The sequence below is a fragment of the Rhincodon typus genome, chromosome 4, assembly GCF_021869965.1.
Source record: "Rhincodon typus isolate 14 chromosome 4, sRhiTyp1.1, whole genome shotgun sequence".
In the NCBI taxonomy this organism is placed as follows: Eukaryota; Metazoa; Chordata; class Chondrichthyes; order Orectolobiformes; family Rhincodontidae; genus Rhincodon; species Rhincodon typus.
Window position 1 is genome coordinate 32,916,855 of NC_063335.1, and position 26,694 is coordinate 32,943,548.

Sequence of the window (26,694 nt, forward strand, 5' to 3'; positions counted from 1 at the left end):
AACTTTAAAATTTAAATTACATCAATTCAAAACAATTAATAGCACAGAACATTACAAGTGGTCAATGACAGCAAGAGTTAACAAGATGCGTGACCAAAAGTCCACTATACTGAACCCCAGCCTTCTTGTACCAGATAGACCCCTGGACAACATGAAATCTTGTACAGGTTTTTTTCCCCCCCAGCAAGTCACACCACTAGGTGAAATCACTGAAAACAAAACATTTTAATTTGTAAAATGGGACAAAACAGGGTACCTATTACAATAATTTGAGCAAGCGTGGGAGAGGAAGAAATACTTTGCTCCCAGAAGGAAGTGTTTCCACAAAGAACAGACCAGAAATTAAATGATTTGATGTCAGTGCACTATCCCTACCATTTCAATACTGGAACACCAGAGGAAGCCACAATTAAAATTTATTCAATGATACTTTTTGAGTAAAAGGACAGACGCCTTGTATCCACCCGGCACTCTCCCAAAATCAAGCCAAATGTGAGTTTTTTTCTCTTTTCCTTTTCTCCAGGTGTCCCAAAGCAAAACAATGAGCATCAATTTTCATTAAAAACTTGCTTGGTTAGAGACTGTTGAAGCAGCTCTTATGGATGTAACTTTTGACAAAGTTTCAGCAACATCTGCAACTCCATACTGTTTCAGCATGAAAGAACTGAACAAAATGCATTAGATCCTTGAATATTTACCTTAATATGCTGATTCATAGCTTGGTTTAAAAAATAGCTTAAACCATAGCATAATATTTTAATGATCCTACTAGGAAATGATAGCAGCCTTTGGCTATATTCATTTACCTGCATTTGAATAAGTGACAGATGTGAACACCATAGCAGGCAAAAGGTCTTAACTGAACAGCACCCCAGGGCAATATTAAATGCTGACAAACCCTAGTAAGGTTGTCAGCAGTTCTGGAACTGCTTTTCTTATTTCAAATTGAAAACAGAATCATGCAGGTGCTGCTGTAAGGACTGAGGTTTTTAAACTAGAGATCAAACAGTGTCGTCAAAGATGTTCTTATTGGCAACCATATCATTATCATTTTACCTCTTACTTCAACATACTGCTTCCTTACTGCTTGACTACCTTTAACCAGCTTTGCTAAATAGCCAAGTATTTTCCAGTAGAATTAAAAACGGTCAAAAATTCAGGCCATATTTGTTAGTATGAAAAATGGCAATGCACAATTATTATTTATTGTTTAAGATACCAGTTTAAATAGTCTTGGCTTATAAACAATGCCATATTGACCGTGTATAGATTTAGGTTCACAGAGCTACAAGCCTGTTCAGTTTGTGTCAGGTTGTTTCATTTTGGCAGGTTTATTAAATTTATCACCCCTGTACAATAAACAAATCTTCACTGACAAAACAGAATAGACTGCAAAGAAAAGCTTTACACCACTTTTACATCTAATTTTAAAGCTAGTGTTTAAATTTACTAATCAAAGCAATACATGCAGATAAAAATGTATTTGTGTAATGAGAAAAAAGATCTACATTTGTTTTAATGCACCATCCCAAACAAAAGAAAAGAAAAGAACTTTCTTTCAGCTGCCATATGTTTTAATCTTAAGCTATTCTTTAAGGCAAACCACTGATCCATTTCTGATGGGGTGCTCTAAAGAAGCAGAATAGACAATTTGGCATTAAAACAGATATGAAATTTCTAACAATGTACGTTTACCATGAGTTACATTTGCATGTTATGGACTTAGGGCTGCGATGGTAGCATGAGGAGGGAAAGCAGGTGGTATTGAGACCAAAAGTCAAACCATCTCAAATTCAGAATAGACAAAGCTTCAGTCTAGAACAATACTGGCATTTTAAGCTGAAGTAGTTAAGACATTGATGGCCTGCTTAACTACAAGGGATTTCAGCTTGGCCAACATACACCCCAAGCTTTTATTTGAACTATATATACACAAAGTGGATGATAAATACAGAATTAAAACAGTCCTCTAGCGATTCTCCACAGCATTTGAAATTTGACAGCTTTTACAGTTTGATGTTATGAAACATAAGTAACAGTAATAGGAATTTTAACCCACAATTAAAATATTCAGATGTGATTTGTAGTGTTTAATACAATTCATTTTGTAGTCAAGGGCAAAGTAGACAAAAGAACAACCAGAAAAAACTGTAAATAGGTACGAGTACAATTTTCAAATCCTGTCTAAGCAAATATTAGCTTTCTGCTGAGAACAGTATGTACGACAAGTTTTACAAGGTTTATGAAGGACTTCCCAGATATCTCCTATTATATAAACCATATATTAATGGCTTCCTGTTTTGGACTGGTGTAGGAGAGGGTGAAAAGGTAATAGGGCCAAGTCAAGCAGATTGATAAATGAGCAATCTCAACAGCAACCTCCACCAGCCTGTTGCCCTCCATGGCTGCCTGAATGTGATGCATTGGTAGCAGCATGCTGTGGTCCAATCTTGATTCCATTTGCCTTGAAAAGACAAAAAACAAGTTAAAGTACCATACATGTAATTGATTCAACAAATAGAAATTGTCTAACGCTTTTTAAACGTCACTAACATTTTCATCCTAGTAAATACCAAACTATTGTATTAAACATATTACAAAATTAGAAGTCCATAGGAAATAAGAAAATGATCTAGATCACAACCGGGTCTTCAACATAGCACTGAATGGATTCACCACAAGTGAATTCCTCAAGTTCTCTCACTGTGCACTGATTTAGAATGTTTTAACTTCTCATTTTGTCACTTACAAAATAAGCTGGCACTATTTAATGAGGAAAGATTGAGTTTAGTAGAGAGAGAACCAAGTATTACCTATCTCTGTTTCATTAAAAACTGGTTAAAAGCTCAATATATTTAGCTTTACTATTTGCCTCCCCATGGTGACATTATTTCTGCCATTAGTTATGGGACATTGCGAGAAACAGAATAAACCATTTGGAGCAGAAAAATAAATACATCTTAGAAAGTTTTAGACATGACCCAAGTTGGTAAGTCAAAGTATTATTATACATGTTGGCTATCTGGGAGGAAAAACAAACTTAAGCAATCTGGCAAAGTAATTTCATTATGATATTTTCTATTCCACATGGCCTGTTCTAATTTTGTTAAACTAAAAATGATGCAAGTAAGAGGGAGATGTGGAAGGAAACTTGAATTACTGGCAATGCTAAAGATTAACCCTACAATCAATTGTGGTGAACTGAATGCATTTATTGCTATAAGTGCCAGACTATAGAAGACAATTTTAAGGACAGTAACATTTAGGAAGAGAAATAAAATCTATTTGGCATAGTCTAAATTTGGTCACCTGCTTCACATTTGTTTTTCACAGGAATTGTGTTCTCCAACTTCTCTACTTAAATTCCATCAAACTAAAGTTTAGAATTCAGTCAATTTACAAATTTGACACCTGGACCACTCATATCTAAGAACAAGCAGAATTTCCTAACATGTTTCTGCCAACTTGGATTCCAGAACACCAAAATAATTGTATAATGCTGCATTCATTCATGCAGCAGCAATAAATGCAAATGAACTAGCCACAAACAGTGGTTACAAGACCACGTCAGTGGCAAGGATTTATGCAGGGAGTAACTCATCTTCTGACTCCCTACCATCTACAAGGCACAAAATCAGGTGTGTGATGGAAAGCTCCCCATTTGCTTGTATTGGTACAGCTTCAACACTCAAGCAACTTGACCCCAGCTAGGACAAAACAGCCCACTTGATTGGTACCATATTCATAAGCTTTCACTACCTCCACTACCAATTCCCAGTAGCAGCAGTGCGTGTACTAATATCTACAAGATGCACTGCAGAAATTCAAAGATCCTCAGACAGCATCTTCCAAACCTGTGACCACTTCCATCCAGAAGGATAAGGGCAGCAAATACATGGGAATACCACTTGCAAGTTTCCCTCCAAGCCACTCACCATCCTGACTTGGAAATACATCGCTGTTCCTTCACTGGTTGCTGGGTCAAAAATCCTGCAATTCCTTCCCTAACAACATTGTGGATCTAGCTATAGCACGTGGACTGCAGTGGTTCAAGGCGGCAGCTCACCACTGCCTTAATGGCGAATAGGGAATGGGCAATAAATGTTGGCCCAGCCACTGATGCCTATGTCCCACAAGTGAATAAGAAAAACATCAAATTATAATTATTACACAAATACTACTCCTGATAGGGTCCAAAGCTCCACAGAAACATCACTTAGCTCTATATTCAACCCTTCTGCCCAATACACCACGAAATTACCTTCTAACAGTTGCTGAATTCTGCATTAGAGCACTAGCTTCCACCATTTGCACAAAATGCCAATTATTTTGCAATGCCCCATTTCCAGTTTTACTATTTACAGGGTACATGATTTTGCTGTTAATATTTTCAACATTCAAGATGACTTCAGCCTAAAAAAGGGCTGTACAAATCAGTAAACTGATATTTAATTATACTATCCAGAATGGAGCAAAGTCTCAGGTTTAAGATTGCAAGTGTGACTTGTCTTTACAACTCAGCAGGAAGAGAAAAAGATGACAGAATACAGGCAGACAATTGGAATTGAAGTCTTAAGTTGCCATTTGGTGACTCCTGCTAACCAGGTGAGTTAGTACAAGTTCTTCCTTGTTGCTTCCTGGTCAAGTTGCAAAATGACAGTGTTCAGGTTCAATTGTAGAAACTGCCTACAATGGAATTTTGCATTGTCCTGAGTTAAAGTTTAAGAGAAACAGTTAGATAATTAAAGTCATTTCAAAAATACATATTATGTACATGGATAAAACAAAAACAAAATATGAACAAAATTAAAAGCCAGTTTGCATATTCAAAATGTAAAATTCAGCCTCTATGGTCATCTGAAAATAAATAATCCAGCTTCACTTATCCACAAAATATAACTCAATCACATAATTGCGTGAGCAGTTTTATATCCCTAATAAATGACCAGACAGCTTTTGAAAAATGAAAAGCAACCTACAATAGTCATTATATAACTCATGCTGAACAGGTGCTTCACATAAATAATTCCCTATTGTGTAAGTGAGCAGAATATAAAAATGCGATTCTCTAGGCACCAATTCTTTTGCCAGTTTGAATCAACTGTACATGCCAAGAGTACGAGTGTTCTATGTCATCAATAATCTCAACACTCCCCAAAGACATGGCAGTTTGCCAAGAACCCACACGCGTTACAGAGGACTTTCATTCATCAAACGCAGACTTATCTCAACACTTACTAGTTCAAGTGGTTACACCTTAAACCTACTTTTTTTGTAAAAGTCATGGTTAACACTATGAAGTTTGCTTAGAAGAAACACACACTGATGAATCTCAGGTTTTTCTAATGCTTGGCAGTCAGTCCATTTTTTCCATTAGCCTTGGGGTTTCTGGCAGCAGTTTTGTATTTACACCAGATGATGTGGTTTAAGTTCACTCTAACTCCTCTTATTGAATACATGCCCTATGGCTCACGAGTTTCACCCATTTGAAGCACAACCTTGGCATTTAGCCAGGTAACAAATAACAAGAGCTAATGGCTGATGACAACAAAAAACCTGAAGCATCAGCTAGCAAAGATGACGACTTATGAAGGATCACAAAAAATGTTTCTTTAAAAAATTGTACAGAATGTCACTGACATTGCAATATTTTTGCAGGATGCCGTTTACAAAATAGACATCCTTTGTTAGGATCCAAAATAATGCACTTCCTTTGTAAGCTGCCACTATTTTAGAATTAAATTTTCAGATACATTTATACAGTATCTCTCAAAATTGAAATTCTCCAAGTAATGTGCTCTTTTAACCCAAGGTTTTGCTGGTCAGGGTCAGGACTCCAAATGGGGTCGCAAGCTCTGAGGTAGCAGCTCTGGCCACTGCAGAACTTTGACAGTTATAACAGCTGTATCCCCACTAATGGACTTTTGCTCTCTTAATTCTCACTGAAGAGTTGCAACAATTTTCAACTCTCAAAAGGAGGTCACAGTGGAAAGTTCGATTTGAACTGTTCTAATCAAGTCTATTGAAGCAGCAACTTTCCAACTGAAGCTATGTCACAATGTTACCTTGATTTTGTTCAAATAGAAAGGGCAATTATAGAATGTCTTCAAGAATTACAACAATATACTGTTATTAAAAATCAAAAGGATCATTCTATTTATTAATTAGAAAGAGCCAACAAGGTCACAATAGGTAGAACAACCTTGTGATGTAATCTCCCCATAGGCATCGAACCTATTTAATTTGGATTCTAGGGAACTAATACTCATGCAGTCACACTCTACATAAGTTATAAATTCAGCTTCTATCTTGTCGACAGAGTTAGTTTTTACATTGATGACACTACAAAACTGATCAGTTTGCCAGCAGAATCTTTCAGATTGAATGCAATGAGGGACACCACATTCCTGTCACTGGAATTAACCAAGTGTAAAATAAAAGTCAAGTGTTGTGGATACTGGAGGGTTGATGAAGATATTACTATGGAATCCCCATTTTGATGTTCGAATGATGTTCAGATTTAAAAATAGCAACAGACAAAAATTTATTCGAAATAGCTAAATGTGACCAAGTACAACAGATTCAAGAACAACTTTCATTAAGAACTGAAAGAGCATCACCCAAAAACTTAAGAATTATCCAGCATCATCTAAATAAGATGGAATACCAAACTAGCAACAAAGTCAAATTGTTTTGCATCCAGCACAAATTAGCTTGTGTTACCAGTTTGATTATGGAAGTGCAGATTATGTAAAATTCACATCTTCCTTCAAATCCAGAATCTTGTCAAAAGGAAAAGAAATGTAATCCAGAGACAATCCCACCACCTATCTGCCTTACTCTAATTGGATTCAAGCCCTGGATAATTCAAAGCTATGGCTGTAGTTTGCTCAGAGGAAGACAGTGGCACCCACAATAACTAGCTTTTTGCCCACACACAAGTTATTTCTCATGCAGGTGACAAGATGTCCTTAAGGAAAGAAAAAAAAATCCTATGAAGCACTGCCATTTCCCATCTTTTAGCAATGCTCTTCAAATGAAAGGCCACATTGTTCAAATTGCATCATTTCTGTCCAATTAACATTCATGTTCCCATTTATACCCATACATACCACTTAGGTCAACACCCTCCCTCATGTGTCTGATCTTACCTACACAAAGCAGAAACTATTGAGTTGTTAGACCAGATTATACACCTGGATCTAATTGACAACTTAACTGTCAAAGAAAGCAGACCAAGGCTTTATGTCATCAGCTCAGATTTATAGCTTTATCAAATTAATAAATTTGTTCAATGTTGCTGCTTTAAGAACAGTAGCCTGCTCTCATGGTAAAACATTTACTCTTCAATATACAAAACATCTCATTCGCCCGAAGCTAATATCTAACTTGAACCAACCATTTTCATATTGCTACTGCTTTAGCCTTTTGTATCTGCTTGGTCAGATCACCCTCTAGTGCTGGATCAGGAGATTACTCTGGAAGCATGATGCACTTCTAGTGTAAAACTAAAACTTCAACTGGATTGTGCCCAAATTAATGTCCCTTCTTTGGGATTCTGGGCCAGTAGACAAGTATTCACATACACTGGTGTTTCCAAAATTGGATCACACTTGGGCACACCCCTAAGGCAGGAGTCTGAATTTTTTTTTCAAACCTTTGTGATCCAAATGGACTTATCATAGGGGATTATGTATCAAGTTTAACTACAAAATCAATTTGTACACTACAATTCACTAAATTAGAGGAGGAGCTTAAAGTTCTAATGGGGCAGAAGCAACATCCCTACCACTGAGCTAGGAGACCCGAGTTCAAGTCCCAGTGCTCCAGATGTGTATAACATCGCTGTACAGGTTGATTAGAAAGCATTTATGAGGGGCTACCAGCAACTTCCAATTTACATACCCAGGTGAATGCCAGGGGATACAAGTAAGGTCAGCCCAGATTTTAATCATCACAGATCATCTGACTTGTACTGGTATAAAAGAATGAACGGCGGAACAGGTATAAAAGAAAAGAATCAAAGGAAATTTGTTATTTTTAAATTACTTGCCCTGTAGAGACCATGTTGGTGGTAGAGTGGAAAAAGGTACAAAGGTTTCTCCTATAACCAAGGGCAACAAAAAAATTTAAGCACAAGACTTTTAAAAAATGAAACTACTTCCTGATGCAGATGACGTATTATGACAGCTTTTAGAGAAAGGTGTCCGTGAGGCAGGGAGCAAGCAGAGAAAAATTATCAAAATCAATACATCATCTGTATAAATATTTGCATTTTCCCTTTCGATAAAAATCCACCTATAAGCCATCTTTACAGGATCTTATCAACCAATACATGCTGGTTGTAATAATTTCACAAGGGGGAACCAATAATATACCAAGACGCCTGGGTAGTTCTTTATAGAACTAAAGACAGCAGAACCATTCCTTTTGGGGTTCCCCCCCACCCCCACCTCATTTATGGAAATTCAAAACCAAATACATCCGAACAGACTACTGCACACAACTGCTATTTCTTCCTGTCAATCCACAAAACGCTGTCGCTGGCTGCTTGATATTCTTTTGCCACCCCCCATGATGCTGAACTCGCTTTAATATGTGAATCATACTTTTGAGAAAAAAGTCAATTTTGACTTGAGGGAAAAATTTGAAGACTTCTACAGTGAAGCTGTGTGGTACTTGATTAGTTTTCCTCACTAATACAGATTAAAAAAATCTTTTCAATGACACCAAGTCACCTACTACTGAATTAGGAATCATACATACAACAGTATGTAGTGACCTAGATTCAAACTAGAGGACAAAAGATTACATATAAAATTAAGCAAAATAATTCTTACCTCATTATTGATATCAAAGACTCCTTCCTGTATTTTCTCATAGATCTCCCTAGCTGTGTTAATAAATGCCTGAAATTAAAAACAAGTTAAAGTACAGTTGTTTAATAAAAATTCTAATTATTATTTCTCTTAATAACTTTATATCTAATCAAGGCACTGAGAAACTACATACTGGGAAAGAGTAGTGGAGTGAATTGTCACACAATCGTTTCACTTTTGGGAGCAGAATATGAATCCAGCTTCAATGGACTTTCCCATTCCCCACACTATAAATGATCCTATCAAAATTAATTTGAATAATCCAGCTCCAGTGGATTTCACGACACAAAAATGCTATTTCAGCCCAAGCTAGCAGCACAAAATGTTGTTTCATCAATGCACAATGATGGTTGGGGTTAAAGATCCCAACAATCTCAAATTAGATCTTAAATTTCAGAATTATACACAAGTACCATATTATAGCAGAATCTACAGAAGCATGACTATCCAACGTTTCAATCTGATTTAACCAAAGTGTAAGGACTAAAAAACATAGCAACACATTTCTCCTTGTTAGGGTTAAATAAATCTCAGCATCACAAGGATGAAAGCTACGTACTCATTTGTAGTTAAATTTTAAAATATGAACACAATAGATTGGGTTTCAAAAGTAGTCAGCTGCAATAGGCCCAAGTCCTAAACCTAACTCTGAGCAGGCTAACACTAAGAGTTTTGATGTATAAACGTGTTGCTGGAAAGGACAAGGTGGGAAATTGGAACAGGCTAGCATAAGAATAGGAAATTCATATAAGGGAGCAAGTTAAGCTACAAAGGAAAGCCCATGAAAAAAAAAAAATGGAGAACAAGAATTTTAAAATTAGTAGGAAATGGGTTGAGCATTGAGTAAATTTCATGGAGATCAACTGATAAAACGAGGAGAGTCACAAGAAAGAGAAACACATCTAGGCAGAGACAGAGGACAAATACATAAAAGGGGTGTGGGGGAAGCAAAGTCAGTTAAATTGATAGTCCTGATCCATAGCCATTATAAAAAAGGCAAGGGATATCCCTATTGTAAGGCACTCGAAAACTTGGAAGTAAAATTATCCCGGTAAGAATCCCGCTAAGAGAAACGAGACACAGACTGATCAAGTGGCAGGTTCAGGAGAGCAAAACCAGACAATAAAAGACTGAATAACGAAGATACTTCACTTGTTTAGGTTTTCAAGGTCAAGGAGAAAAAAATGGGAATGGCAAAAACAAAGGTTATAGAGTGTGGGGTCACATTATGAAGCAATAGGAATTATAACAGGAAAGAGCATATAATTGAGGGGGAATATAAATGACAAGCCCCACTTTACAGGGCAAAAAACATCCTGCTGTTGGGGAGAGGTGGTTAAAAAACCCCAATCCTGTTTTCTAAGGAAAGGAGAACAGGAAGAGAAGGAAGATGAAAAGAAAGACCCTATTTTGCAATAAAAGGAGAAATAAAAAGGATAATTTGCAGAGTAAGTGAAACAGGAAAAGGAAGATACATAGTACACGTTATGTTCCTCCATTTTGAGGAAAATGGATGACAGGATAAAGAGTGTTAAAATAGAGATGCTGAAAAATTGCAGTTGAACAAGTGCATTTGGAGTGGAAGGGAAGACAAACCCTGTTCTAAAAGAGCAGAAATCAAGTTATGGGAGGGCCTGAAAATACAGTTTATTTAAAACTTTATTCCAATTATGTTGGTCAGTAAGCAAGAGAAGGGCAGGGCCAGAATATGCCACCAGGCTAAGTATTCCTGTTCAATAACATTATTTCAGATGTACATCTAGGAAGAAACTTCAGGACAAATTGGCAGCACTTAGAACAGGTGGCACAGCATAGGTTAAGGTGGGGGATAGGGGAAAAGGTATAAATTACAAAACTGATAGGTTTACCAATCAAGGTTCAAATGCTATTATTCTATCTGTAGCAATGGCGCTGAACATCACCAGTTGTGTTAAGGACATGTTCATAATGCAATAAATTAGGGTCTGCCAAAACAGCTGCATTTTCTAACAAACAGAAGGTATGCAATTTTATGCTTCACTTTGCCTCCAGCAATAAAAGTGTTTATTTGGGAGTGCATTATTGAGGTCAGTCATTAGTCTTTACTAATATCCATAGGTTAATGACAATGTGAATAATCAAAAAGTACATTTAAAATCTCAAGCATTACCTCAATTCCAGTTTGTAGGGTACCCTGGGGAATGATATGCTTTCAAATACATTTGGGTTCTGAATAAGTGAATTTGGCTTCCAGCCAGTGCTAAACCTAATACTTCCATATTTCAGCTAATGCTTCTCTGTAAAAAAGAACCTAATGTTTTGAATAATATATACTTTACCCCAATGACTTTACAAATTGCACTAATTGGAAATTACAGTTTCAAGTTCTATATTCTTCTACACAGATTGAATTCCACATAGGGGTCTGTAAGTCGGGTATTCACATGGCAACTCAAACATGATGCTTAAAGTCCCCAGACTCAGTTTTGATAAGTTTATGTACACAACCACTTAACTACCAGTATGACAGAACCTGTGACATGAGTTCTTACATTATTATACATTTCAATTAGGCATGTGTCTGACATGTTTGAAAAGCTGCTCATTGCCAGAGGCAAAACACAGGGGTTACTACAATTGGGTATAATATGCAGATGTTCAGCCAAATTTGGATTAAAGGATCAAATTTATGACATTAAAATCTGTTTTATGAACACGTCATTCTTTGAGGATTTCCCAATGGCTCCACAATTGTTCCAATTCAGTTTCACCAATTTGCTAGTGGCCACTTTTGACACCTAATGGTCACCTTTTCATACCCAAGTCTAAAATAACAAAACCCTGTTATTCTCCCAAGTGAGGATGCAAGACCATAATGGCATTATTCTGAAGAACGGTATAGGGATTACCCGGTGTTCTGGCCCATATTTACAAGAAGGAATGAATGTTACGATGATTTGATCTGGACATATTAGTTGAGATTGCTGCATACATAGTGGCTGCCTTGTCTCCTAAATTATATGATTACATTTCCAGAGTACTTTGTTGGTTACGAAGTACTTTGGCATGTCAAGCTCATGGAATACACTAGATAAATGGGAATAGAAGTATGCCATTCAGTCCATATGGCCTGCCTTTCAATACGATCATGGCTGATCCAACACCAATAACGGTTATCTACTCCACCCAATAAGCCAGTATGCCACTGGTGATCAGAAATCTGTCAATATCTAACTTAAACGTACTCAAAGACTGAACTTGCACAGCCCTCTGTGGTAGAGAATTCCAAAGGTTCACAACACAAAGGATTTCTCCTCAGCTAGGAGGCAAGTGGCATTCTACTTAGCTTTAAATTGTGCCTCCTGGTTCTAGATTATCCAACCAGGGAAAGCACTTGTAACTACACTGTCTAAGTATTTTGCAGATTTCAATGAGATCACCTCTCATTCTCCAAAACTCTGCAGTATGTGGGCCCCATGTGCCTAATCTCTCTTCAGACAGTCCTGCCATCCCAGGAACAAGTCTGGTGCACTTTCGCTGCAGTCCCTCTATTGCAATATTTGATGAGATAGACTATTACTGCAAACAGTTCTCAAGGTACCATCTAAGCAAGCCTCTATACAATTGGAGCAAAAAAAACTATTCCTGTACTCAAATCCTCTGGAAATACACCCTAACAGAGCTTTCCTAATAACATGCTGCACCTGCACATTAGCCTTCAGAGATTTATTGACAAGGTGGTACAGTTCTTTGAAAGATGCATCACAGTTGGACAGGATGGTAAAGGTGGCACTTAGCACACTTCCCTTCATTGCTCAGACCACTGAGTTGGGACATCATGTGGTAGTTGTATAGAACGTTGGTCAGGCCACTTTTGGAGTACTGTGTGCAGTTCTCGTCACCCTGCTATAGGAAGATGATTATTAAATTGGAGTGTGCAGAGAAGATTTACCAGAATGTTACTAGGACTGGAGAGTCTAACAGGAGGCTGAACAGGCTGGGATTTCTTTCATTGGAGCGTAAGAGGTTGCGGGGTGACCTTATAGATTTAAGATCTGAGGGGCATAGATAAGGTTAATAGCAAAGATCTTTTCCCTAGGATAGCAGAATTCAAACGAGAGGGCATATTTTTAAGGTGAGGGGAGAAAGATTTAAAAGGGACCTTAGGGGCAAGAGTTTTGGTCAGAGGGTAGTTCATATGTGGAATAAACCGCCAGAGAAGTGGTAAATGCAGGTACAGTTATATTTAAAAAGACATTTGGACAGCTACATGAATAGGAAAGGTTTAGAGGGATAGGGCCAAGCACAGCCAAATGGAACTAGTTTAGATTGGGAAACTTGGTCAACATGGACATGTTGGACCAAAGGGTCTGTTTCAATGCTCTATGACTGACACCTACAACCCTTTGAATATTTATACTTTCCAATCTCCTAACATTCAAGAAATACGCTGCACTTCTGTTTCTATGAAAGTTCACATTCTTCCACATTATGTTCTATCTGCCATGTTCTGGTCTATTCACAACTTGTCCAAATCCTCCTGACACCACTTTACATCTTCAACATACATGCCCACTTAGATTTGAAAATTACCTGCAAATTTAGAAATATTATGTTAGGTCCCCATCTCCACATCAGTGATATGTATTGCAAACAGCTAGGGCCCAAATATTGATTCTTGTGGTACCCTAGTCACAGCCTGGCAATGTGAGAATGATCCATTTATTCCAACTAATAGAAAACAATTAATCCATGATCATACATAACCCATCCCTTCTGCTTTAACTTTAAAATCTGCTTCCTCCAGGGGACTTTATCAAAAGCCTTCTGAACATCCAAGTATACTATGCTGTCAGCTCTCCTTTATAATTTTGTTTGCAACATCTTCAAAAAACTCCACGATTCACCTCAATTTCCATTCTCAATTCTATGCAGAACGTGTAATCAGATCATCCTCCAAGTGTCTATTTATAAATCAATTCAGCATTTTTTAAACCACTAACACAAGGCTCACAGGGCTGTAGGTCCCCATTTTCACACACTCCCTTCTTTGCGGCCTTCCAATCCATAAGAACCAAGCTAGAATCCATCGAATTCTGGAAGATAATCACCAACGCATCAACTACCTTTCTCAGCACCTCCTTCAACATATTGTGATGTAGATCATCAGGTCTTGGGGATTTATCCACTTTTAGGCCCATTAATTTCTCCAGTGCAACTTCTCATTCCCGTAGCCACTTGGATCTCCAGTTCTGGGAGAGGTCTGCTGCATTATATTCTTTTAGAAGTTAAAAATTAGAGAATAATCCAGAGAAGATACTGCAGCTGAAACAGATCCCATTTGACATCCATTTTCTTTGATTGCTCCATATGAAGTAAGTGTTTCTGCCAAAGCTAACATTTAAAGGCAGAAATTGCTGGTGAAATTCAGCAGGTTGGCCTGCATCAGCTGAGAGAAAGCAGGGTTAATGTTTCAAAGTCCAGTGACCCTCCTTCAGAAATACGGTTCTGAAGAATCAGTGCACTAAAAAAAAAACAAACAAAGACTCTGCTCTCTCTCCACAGATGCTGCCAGATCTGAATTTCTCCAGCAATTTCAACCTCAGTTTTGTTTTCTTTGTTCATTCATGGAACGAGGGCTGGCTAGGCAGCATTTATTGCCTAGAGGGCAGTTCAGAGCCAACCACATTGCTGTGGGTCTGGAGTCACCTGTAGGCCAGACCAGGTAAGGATGGCAGTTTCCTTCCCTTAAGGATATTGGCAAACCAGATGGTTTTTTTCTGACCATCGACAATGGATTCATGATCATTAGAATCTTAATGCCAGATATTTATTAAATTCAAATTCCACCAACTGCCGTGGCAGGATTCAAACCCAGGTCCCCAGAACATTATCTGGGTCTCTGGATTAACAGTCCAGTGATAACAACACTAGGCCATCGCCTCCCAAGCACCCACAGTTCATTTTTTTTTTTTTTTTTTTTTTTTTTTTAAAAAGACTCTACCTATTTGTACAATTTGATGACATTCTGGGCCTTGTCTGACGTGAATCCAAACTCTAATCCAGAGGTTCGGACTACAAGACCCTAAGGCAGCATTTATTGCCCATATTCCTAATTGCCGGAGGATGTGGCAACGAGCTACTTCAGCATGTGGTGAAATTACACTTGGTACTGTTAGGAAGGGAATTCCAGGATTCTGAACCATTGAGTGAAAGGACAGTTAACAGGACAAATGAACAATTTGAAGGTGGTGTGTTACTGTTGCTATGCATCTGCTGCCTCGATCTTCTGGGTATTCATCAAGAGTTTAAAGGGAACCTTGAGTTGCTGCAGTACATCTTACAGATGGTACACTCTGCTGTACTATTTTCACTGAAATGGTGAAAACGTTTAAGCTGGTGCAGTTTTTCGGATGGTCTAAAGTTTCAGCACTGTTGGAACTATACTCCACCAAGTAGACTTGCACCTTTCAAACAGTGAATGGGGTTTGCAGATTCAGGACGAGGTACTCATTGTATAATTCCCAGTCTGACCTGCTCTGGCAGGGTAACATGCTGCCTGCCCAGTTAAGTTTCTCAATAGTAACCAAGATGTTGATGAGGGTGGGACTCGATGGTAATGCCAGTGAATGCCAAGGGGAGATGGTCAAATGGTCAGATTATCTTGCTGGAGACAAATTGTCTGGTACTCACATAGCACAAAATGCAAACATTGCTCATTAGTCCAAGTTTGAACACCGTCCAGGTCGCGTTAATTATGGACAAAGACTGCTTCAGTACTTGCAAAGTTGTGAATGGAACTGAGCACGATGATCATGACTGAATATTCCACCTTCAGAGAAGGTCACTGATAAAGCAGCTGAAGATGTTTTACTCTGGGATACTAACTGGACAAACATCTACAAAGGATATGGCTCAGCTTCCAGAAACCAGGTACAACTAGGTTCGAGCTAGGTACAACTCCAGCCAGTGAAGAATTCTATTTCCATCCAGCCAGTTGCAGGATCTTCTGGCTGTCTACAGGACACTCTTCTGCCTTGTAACTGCATGTAAATCTTGTATTGTAGCTTCATGAGGTGGACAACTCATTTTAGTGTATACAAATATCACCATTCTCAAATATACCTGGTGCTACTCGTCATGCTCTTCTACCCTCCTGACTGAAGGTAGGACAGTCCCCTACTTTGACAGTAATGGGTGAGGGAGAGATATGCAGCATGAGATTACAGATTATGGTCACTGATGAGCTGTTATAGGGGTTCTGAATCTATCCTATTTGTCATGCTGGTAGTGCTACATAATTAATACAACAGAAAGCATCTTCAGTGTGCAAGTGGGACTTCAGCCCCACAGGGGTATTCATCTTTCAACCAATGATTTGGTGAGCATGACTGTGCCAAGCTGTTGCTCAACTTGTCTGTAGAGCAGCTCTGGAAATCTGGCAGGATATTTTATGGACTACTTTAAAAAGCTGGGGGTGCCTTCATTGTTTCCTAGGCCAAGTGGTTCGTTTGGTTTTATTCTTTAACTTTTCTAAATGGTTTGGTACAAGAATGGCTTTCTAGGTGATTTCAAGGGGTAGTTAAGACTCAACAACACTTGTGGATTCAGAGCAACACAAGAGGCGAGACTGAACCAAAACTAATTTCCTCCCTAGAAGGACATTATGATAAAAACTATCTGGTTCATTATTGTTGTTGAGACTAGTAATTTTTTTAAAATTCTAGATTAATTGAATTTAAATCCCCCCACGTTTTGATGACATCTGAAACTTTTTCTCCAAGTCTAAGCCTCTGGCTTACTAGCACAGCAGCACTACTGTGACAGGTGGTCTTACAACAGTGGTAGGGCTCCAGCTTGAGCAAGTACTCCCAAATTCAAGTCTTACCTTAGGGCTTGAAGGCCAAGAAACGTGTTCATAAAGCAAACAGGTTAATCATCAATCTGCAAAACCTTCCAATACAAGCTAAAAGCAGCTGATAACAGATAATTTCATGGTCAGCCATGTGGTGGAAAGAAAGTTGGAGCCTCGACCATCATAATCCATAGCTCCAGACCACAGCATGCAAGTAAAAGTGCATGTTGACACAGTAACAGACTCTGAATGACCAGTAGGTGCTGTCACTATTATACAGATGTCAACTTGCATCATACTTCCTAGTACAGTCATCAGGAAGTGGAATGCTGACCAATCATTTCTTTCCTCAATTCTTAATATATGGCAGAGAACATTGTATTACCTCAACTGTCATGGTCACAAATCAGCAAACTGTTGAGAAAAGGAGCTTGATTTTCTGCCCCCCCCAACTAGAACAGCCAATGTCCATGAAGAATGCCATTCCACCCATCTTACAGAATTCATCAGCAAACACGATTCTGCTTGCAAGCCTTCCCATGTACAAGCATTTCAGTAATCTCAGGAGAACTCAATGCACAGCGAGTGGCATTCAGCCCATCAACATTATCTCACTCAAGCACCATAACCAAATCAAACACTTGCCAGAAGTGGTTTTGCCAATAGTTTTATTTACTCTTCACTAAAGCAGATATCTGGCTGTTGCTCGTGGGGCCTTGCTGTGCACAAACTAGCTATGTTTTTTTATGTTACAACAGTTACCTACACTTCAAACTAAGTTCAATGGCTGTGAAATACTTTGCAAAGTTTGTTGTGGTAGAAGACTACACAAATAAGCTATGCTTAACCAGGCCAAATGTTTCAAGTTTCTTCACACAATTAACCACTTGAGCTACAATGAGTTGTATGCACAAATGTTCCAGTTAAGCTTCAAAAATAGCTGAAAGGTGAGCTGGGAGAAATGTGCTCAAAAAGGTAAAGTTAAATGAGAAGGAGTCCATTTGTGATGACATAAAATAAAATTTAAAAGACACTAAGTCTAAGAATACAGGGTAAGCAATTCGTAACAGACGAGGGTGAATTTCTTCACAGCGGTGAACCTGTGGAATTCTCTACCACAAAGCTGTTGGGGCCAGTTCATTGGATATATTCAAGAGGGAGCTGGACTTGGCCTTTGTGGCTAAAGGGATCAAGTGGTATGAAGAGAAAGCGGGAGTGAATTTGCATGATTAGCCACGATCATTGAATGGTGGTGCAGGCTTGAAGGGCTGAATGGCCTACTTCCACACCTATTTTCTTTGTTTCTATGTTAAGGTAAATGACCAAATAACGACAACTCAGCTCATCCCTGCAAACATGGTAGTCAAATATGTGAAGGCAACAATTTGTCCCCTTTACAATACTTACTCTAAGCAATTGAATAGAGGGTGTTAAATTTTCTTAAACTTTTTAGTTCAAAAAAGTTACCACAAAGTGATTCCTAATTGCTGCTGAAATTGAAAGTTTAAGAGTTGGGGCTTAAAATCTGGAATTGTTATGATGGTGGATTAATACAGGTTTTGTATGTCACATTTTAAACCCATCTAAAAATTCTTTGATGAAGTATACAATAGTTTTTGCATCAACTACTCCCTGTGAAAAAGAATGCCAAGCTCAAACAACTCATTCTTCTCTTCACTATATAGATTATTTGGGATATGAGTCATTAATTCATATACCCTCTAATTATGATAACCACATTCCTTCATAATCTCAAAAGCCTTTACCAAATTTGTCGTTGCCTCAGTTTTGTAAAATTAACAGCATATCTCAACTCTTTGTTCATTCCTATCAACTAAGGACACTCTCAGACCCTTGCTAACTACAATTCAATGTACCCCAAGTCCAGAAATATAGGAGAACTCAAATATGCTTTAAGAATTAGACAAAGTATACCCATTTCTACTCCTTTCGAAAAGATATTTATACATAAAATTTTGGTAGACTTATTTGATTCTAGTATAAGAACAGAACTAGTAGTAGGAGGCAATGCAGCCGCTCGAGCCTGCTCCACCATTTAATGTGAACATGCCTGATCTCATCCTGGTCTCAATTCCACTCTCCTGCCCTCTCTTCATAACCATTCAATCCATTACTAAATTAAATATCTGACCACATTCTCAAATTTACCCCATGTCCCAACATCCACTGCATTCTGGGGTAGTGAAATCCAGATTCAGGACCCTTTAAGAAAAGTAATTTATCACCTCAGATTTAAATCTGGTATCCCCTTATCCTCAAGCTATGATCTCTCATTCTAGATTGCCTCATATGAGGAAGCATCTTAAATCAATTTTAGCAGCTTATTTGCCTCAATCAGATCTCCTCCCATTCTTCTAAACTCCAGAGTATCAGTCTAAACTGCTGAATCTGGCATCACAAGACAAACCCCATATCTTTGAAGTCAATCTAGTGAACCTCCTTTGAACTGTCTCCAATACATCTACAACCTTCAAGTAAGGAGACCAAAATTGTATACAATACTCCAGGTGCGGTCTCACTGATGCTTTGTACAGTTGCAACAACACTTCCTACTTTTATACCCTATTCCTTTAGTATTAAGGGTCAAAATTCAGTTTGCCTTCATCACCTGCTGTACCTGCAAACTAGTTTTGAGATTCATGCAGAAGGACACCCAGATCCCGGTGCACTGAAGCACTCTGAAGTCTTTCTCCATTTAGATAAAGTTGTGTCTTCTAACCAAAATGGATAACCTCACACATATCCATATTAAACTCTATCTGCCACATTTTGGCCCATTCACCTAACCTATCCATACCCACTTCTAAATTTCTTATTTCTTCATTGTAACTTATTTTCCCCCTATTTTAGGGTCATCGGCAAATTTGATGACAGTACTTTTTACCCCCACATCCAAGTCATGAATCAAGATAGTAAACAGTTTGGAGACTGAGGACCGAACCCTGCGGACTCTGCTACGTACACTTTGCCAACCAGAAGACCCCATTTATCCCAACTCTGCTTTCTGTTGGTTAGCCCATGTGATCTTATCTTGCGCATTAATCTTCTGTGCGACACTTTATCAACTGTCTTCTGGATGCTACATCTACAGTATTTCCAACATCCATCTTACTTGCTACGTCTTCAAAATAAAACTCAAGTTAGTCAAACATGATTTACCAGTCATAAAACCATGCTGACTCCTGATGGATTGTATTTTGACTTTCCAAATGTCCTGTTAGGACTTCCTTAACAGATTCTAACAATTTCCAAACAAATGTGTTAAACTAACCAGTCTGTAGTTTCCTACATTGTCTCCCTCTTTCAATAAAAGCATATTAGCATTTTCCAATCCACTGGAATCTTTTCTACATCCAGGGAATTTGCGAATATACCTGTATGCTAATAGTTTCCTCAATATATTTTCCCTACTGGTGATGATTTTTGTTTTAAGTTCCCCCTTTCTATAACTTCTGCATTCCCTGGTACCTTCCCGATAGTAACAATGTCCTCCACCATGAAAACTGAAGCAAAATAATGACTTAGTGACTCTGCCATTTTTGTTCCACACTAACTCCAGTCTCATGCTCCAAATGACCAACATTCACTTCAGTTACTCTTGCCTTTTATATACTTGTAGAAGCTTTTGTTATCAATTTTTATATTTTGCACGTTAATAGTTTACCATTGCTTTTTCTATGGCATTTTTTAGTAACCCTTTGTTGATCTTCAAAAATTTCCCAATATTCCAGCCTACCATTTGCTTTTAAAATATGGTATTCTTTAGTTATGGTGTTTGCATTATATTATCTTCAACTTCCTTGCTTAGCCATAGATGATCTTGACCCCTCTTAAATATCTTCAATTAAGGAAGATTGTTAGTTGGCAGCAATTGAGTAACTCCTTAAATAGTTGCCACTGCTCAAGTGCCCTAGTCTTTCATCTTCCCACCCAGTTCACTAAGGCTAGATCTATCCTCATGTTTATGTAAATACCTTTGCTTAACTCCAGACTCCCACTAGTGTGGGGCTCCAGCTTCTTGCCTTCAAACTGAATTTGAAATTATGACATACGAAGATCACTCTCCCCTAGAAGATTCTTTACATTGAACTCATTAATTAATCCCATTTAAGAAGGACCTTAGGACTGTAAATGATAAACTTTGAACTTACTTACTTTATTTTCTAAGATTTTGTACCTTTGTATCTAGGATGGTGCCGGGAATGGCAACTTTGTACACTTAGAGTCAGAGTAATACAGCATGGAAACAAGCCCTTTGGCCCAAACTGGTCCATGCTGACAGTGGTGCCCATTCAGCTAGCTCCAATTGCCCACATTTGGTCTATATCTCTCTAAACCCTTTCCATCCATGTACCTATCCAAATGTTTTTTTTGGATGTGCTATCGTACCCGCCTTAACTACTTTCTCTGGCATGCCATTCCATATACACACAGTGTAAAGAAGTTGCCTCTCAGGTCCTCCTCAAATTTTTGCCCTCTGATCTTAAATGTATGCTCTCTAGTTTTCAATTCCCTATCCGTGAGTAAAAGACTATGCACATTCATCCTGTCTACGCCCCTCATGATTTTATACACCTCATTAAGGTCACCCTTCATTCTCCTACGTTCCAAGAAATAAAGTCCTATCCTGGCCAACCCATTCCTGCAATTCAGGCCGACTCATCCTGGCAGCATCCTCGTACATCATCTTTACACACTTTCCTGTTTAACTATATCTTTCTTATAAGACAGTGACTTATTGCTCTATTCTGTATTTGAGTACATGTGACAATAAAATTTAATTCTACTTCTGGTTACACAATATCAACTCCAGAATAGCCTGCTCCTGACAGGTTCCACAACATAGAATAAATGAAGTATTCTGAACAGTTGAACTAGACACCGCCACCAGGAGTGATAAGGAGTTCAGATGGGAACATTTCCAGCTTACACACACACACACACACACACACACACGACTGAATTGGTCACTTCAGTGGCTTTATCACTGAAAATGTTATTGCTATGAGCCTGAATAGATTTGGAGGGCAAGGCTTTTGGAACGAAACACCAAACTGAAAATACGGTTGGTAACTTGGGACAGAAACCATATGTCTGAACAGAAACAGAACATTTTAAGGTTAAAAACTACATAACAATTCAAAGTTAGATTGTGAAACCACAGCAAGAGAAAGCAGTGGAACAATAGACTTGTTAGTGCTGGGAGTGCAATAGAGACTCACCAAACTGATTACTGGGCTGGTAAGACAACTTGAAGATTGGAGATTGAGGAGAATGGGCCTGTAGTCTCAAGTTTGGAAGAATGGGTGGCTATCTCAAACCTACAAAATTCTTGATAGGATAGACAGAACTGATCCATAAATGAGCTCTCCCCAAACTCTTGGGGGTTTAGAACCAAGGAAGACAATTTTAGAACAAACGGCAAGCCATTATTAGGAGTAAGATGTGAAGTAGGTTCTTCAGAGTCTGGCAAATCTTTGGAATTCTCTAACCCAGAGGGCTGCCATTAACTCAGTCCAAGATAAAGACGGATAGATTTCTGCTTACCAACTCCATCAAGGACTATGGAGAAAGTGTAGGAATACGGCATTGAGATAGGTGCTCAGCCACGATTAGAATGATGGAGTAGACTTTAGGGACTAAATGGCATACCCTTGCTTCCTGTTACAGGAGAATTTCTAACATATTCAAGAGAAGATATTGTTTACTTGGTTTTTTGATGCAGTCGATAGGGGCAAAGCTAGAGAGATCCAGGATTTGCTGAATTGGGATCTCATCTGCACCCTTCAGCTCCAGTTATATTGCAAATTACTGAAAGTGTAAGTAATAATGGTGCTGCAAATTATCATGGGACCTTTGTGAGCAATGGGACCAACACTTGAGCCCTTTAAGGAAGGCTAAGGATAGAGACAGAAACAGAGGGAACAAAAAAGGGAATGAATCTAGCCAAATCAGAATACAGACATAAAGAAAGACTGGTTTGAGAAAGGCAATTGGCGAATGAAAGAATAATTTAGAAATACCACATTAGACAATTAATTATCCGCAGGAGTGTGACCACACAGTTCAAATCATTCCCTTTCAAGAGGATGACTCACCACCATCTTAGAGGGCAATAAGAATGGATAGTAAATGCTGGCCTAGCCAATAATACCCATATCATGTGGAAGAATAAATAAAAGTGGCATTGAGTAGACCCAAATCTAGTCATAAATGCTAAGTTTGTGGTAAATTTTATATGGACATTGCAAACCAAAACCCCTTAGAAACACTTGGAGCAACTGAAGATGCCTTTTTTCATGGTTAATAGAAAATCAACAAGCATTGTGTTGGCTGACCATTTATGGTCAAAATTACTAGAATATGTTTGATCACATTTCACCAGCAAATTCTGAACAATTATATGCTAATGCTATAGTTTGAATAAACTGTTTTACAGGTAGTGAAAAATACTGACCTCTGCTGGCAGGATTAAAAAACAATTCCAGCTTAACAATGAGTTCAGGGCCAATTTAGAAATGAAGGCTGTTGAGTTTTAACCACAAATGGCTATTTTAATAAGTACTGTTTGATTTTTTTTTTTAAGAAAAAGAAAAAGAAACTGGGACATAAACATTCCTAGAGAGTAAAGTTTTGATCAGTCTGTTATAAAATTCCAGAGAAGGAAAAGTACCTTCTAAACCCTGATATTCAAATTTCATTTAGAAGTTCTACAATAAGGGGGTGGCAGGTGTTGCAAGATGATCAACTTTGTCAAGGCAGAAACAGCTTGAATCCATGCTTTCACTGTATACATATTTCAAGTGGGTTAAGACAATGTCAATCAAATTTCATCCAACTACTAGTCTTAACTCAATGATCTATTCTCTTCCCACCACATGGGTGACTGTAGAATCAAAGCGATTTGGTGGCAGTAGTGCAGGTGCTGGGAGGGAGGGGGAGAGACAAAGAGAGAAATGTGAGCCAGAGGAATAGAATGAAATTGTTTAAGAAAAAATCCAGAGCCAATAGTTTTTCTTAAAGTCCTTTCCATACTAGACTTGGGAGGGAAAAATACACAATAGTGACCACAGTGAGCTGTGTTAGATTATTGTAATGTACAAAATAAGGTTGTAAAGAGATGACAGTGGAGTTGGTGGTGTGCTGCACCTGGAGGGCAAGTCTGTGTCAGTGAATTTTCTAAGCATTTTGTCCTAGAAGGCAGTCACGTCCCTTACGGAAGGCAACGCAGATTTGGTTGGTAATGAAGAAAAAGGTGACTCAGGCAGGTTAAAAGGGCACAGGTGCATTGATGGAGTATCAGAACTGCTGCTGTCCAACGGAACAAAGGAAAGTCTGCAGGGTGGATGGGTAAACAATGATACAGGAGGCACTGAGGTGAGGGGAGCAGAGAGGACTTAGACAGTAGGAGGGAACTGTAAATAATCTGTAAAGGGAGATGAATACTGTTCTCTTCTCAAACTGGGAATTCTGAAAGCTGTATTACTGTATGGTACCAGGCAGGTAATACTGTTTTGCTGGCAAGGAATGGGACCACCTTGCCATTTGAAACAGCAAGATGGAGAGGGTAAGTACCATTTCTCATGGTCCACACAGTTAAAACTAGAAATGAGGATCTGCTGAAAAAGGTTTGAGGAGCTAGGATGCCAATTTAAGCAGAGCTCAAACAATTTCTGGTTTACAATCTAAACAATTTATATATTCGCATAGAATCAGACAGATCAGAGAGTTGAATGAATTGCTGAAAGAAAATTCAGTTCATACTGAGAAAACAGGAGCTGATCAGTCAGGATGGGCTCCGCTTAACCCAGCTGGTACCAGTGAACAAACAACTAGGTGTGGAAGGAGGTGGGTGAAGAGTCCAGGTGGAAAGTTAGTTCATTAGATGTTAAAGCTAAGGCCGCAGCATAGTAGAATTTAGGTGCAGATGAACAGTTTAATAGCAGCATGATTTTACATTGCATTTTTAACATAAAAGCATCTCGAGGAGCTTCACTGAAGCATCAAATCAAAAATTTGACACCAAGTCACATATGGTTACATAAGTGCAAATGACCAAAAGCCTGGTCGTAGAGGTCAGAATAACATGCATATTAAAACAGATTGTAGTAGGGGAGTTTAGGAAGAGAATTCCAAAGCTTAGGGTTTAGCAACTGAAAACAAGGTCAGCAAAGGTGGAGCAACAAATATTAGATACATTCATCAGACCACAACAAATAAGTGTCGACAAGATAGTTGAGGCTCAAAGAGATTACAGCATAGAGTCAGATGTACAGCACAGAAAGACCCTTTGGTCCAACTTGTCCATACCAACCAGATTCCTAAATAAACCTAATCCCATTTGTCAGCATTTGGTCCATATCCCTCTAAACCCTTCCTATTCATGCAGCCACCCAGGTGCCTTATAAATATTGTAACTGCAAACGTAAATAGATTTGAAAACAAAATTTATATTTTCAAATATCACTGCTCAACTAGACAGGTTAATAGGGGATTAGTGAAAGATCTTGATGCAAGGACTCAGGCAACAAATTTTAGAGGATATGCAGGCAGCCAGTTGGAATAATTGAATGTAGAGATAGTTAAAGGCATTGAGGAAGAATCAGGCAAAGCAGAGACGTGTCACGCAACGTGACAGAAATAGACAGACAGTCAGTCTCAGTAAGAGTGTCAATTTGTGGTCGGAAACTCACTGGCACAAAATTTGAGACCAAGGTTGCAAAAAGTCACTGGGGAGAGGAATGGACTTGATGGCTAAGAGCTGAAGACAATGGCTCAGAGGTCTTCTCAATATTCAATTTGAGGAAACCTCTGCCCATCCAGGATAGAATATTCAGGAAGGTAGAAAGGCTGTAACATTAAACAGTAATGACTAAAGTTACATCAGTGAAGAAAATAAATAAAAGATGCTACATTTATCTAAATACATGTATTGAAGAAAATACATGTATTTAGATAAATGTAGCATCTAGATATGTCTGAATTAAGTGGCACAAACAGATCACAGTGAGGTTGATCAAAAGGCCATTTGAGACATGGTTGCTTGACGACAATGGTCAGGAATAAACATTCCCAGGGTACTTGGCATTTTAAAATGTCAGAAAATGGAACACCAGGTAGGAAAATCAGGAAGTTTGGCTGAGGGCACACATCTGGATTACTGCCTCTGTCATAATCAACCTAGTGAAACTTCTCTAGATTGCCTCCATCATTCTACCTAAGGAAAAATGCAGAGACCAAAAATGTTCAGTATTCCAGGTCTGGTCTGACTAATTTTAACAAGACTTCCATAGTTTTATAGTCCATTCCTTTTGAAATCAAAGGCTAATGATGTTGTATTTGCCTTCCTTAATACCTGCTAACCTTTTGTGATTCATGCACAAGGATCCCCAAATCCTCCTGTGCTGCAGCTTTCTGCAATTTTTCCTCATTTAACTAATATTCAGATTATGTATTCTTCCTGCCAAAGTGCATAACCTCATTCTCCCATATTTTTCATCTAGCAAGTTACGTGTGTGGGCAGAAACTTGTCCATATCCCTGTCATTCTCAGGACTTGCCTTCCAATGCAGTTTTGTCATCTGCAAACTTGGCTATTGCACATTCACTTTTCTCAACCAGGTTATTAACATATATTGTAACTGTGATCCCTGAGGCACTCCACTAACTCCAGGATGCCATCTTGAAAAGGTACCCTTTATCCCAATTCTATCTTCCATGCATCAGCTAATCCTCTGGCCATGCTAATGACAATGCCGTGAACACTTAAATAGCTCAATGTGTTGAACCTTATCAAGAGCCTTCTCAAAATCCAAATACATTACACTGAATCAGAGATAGTAGGAACTGCAGATGCTGGAGAATCTGAGACAACAAGGTGCAGAGCTGGATGAACACAGCAGGCCAAGCAGCATCATGGGAGCAGGAAGGCTGACGTTTCGGGCCTAGACCCTTCTTCAGA

The 26,694-nt window shown here is 38.5% G+C and overlaps 1 protein-coding gene across 1 annotated transcript in view; it reads right to left on the reverse strand.

Annotated features, from left to right (window-relative positions):
- Window positions 1-1,166: 1,166 nt before the first annotated feature.
- Window positions 1,167-26,694, reverse strand: part of rab2a (RAB2A, member RAS oncogene family) — a 66,368-nt gene continuing 40,840 nt past the window's right edge. Inside the window, exons 7-8 of the mRNA XM_048595481.1 lie at window positions 8,841-8,909; window positions 1,167-2,464 (exon numbers count right to left, since the gene is read on the reverse strand). Coding sequence (XP_048451438.1) covers window positions 2,369-2,464; window positions 8,841-8,909 — 165 coding nt within the window. The 3' untranslated portion in view covers window positions 1,167-2,368. The remainder of the gene's footprint in view (window positions 2,465-8,840; window positions 8,910-26,694) is intronic.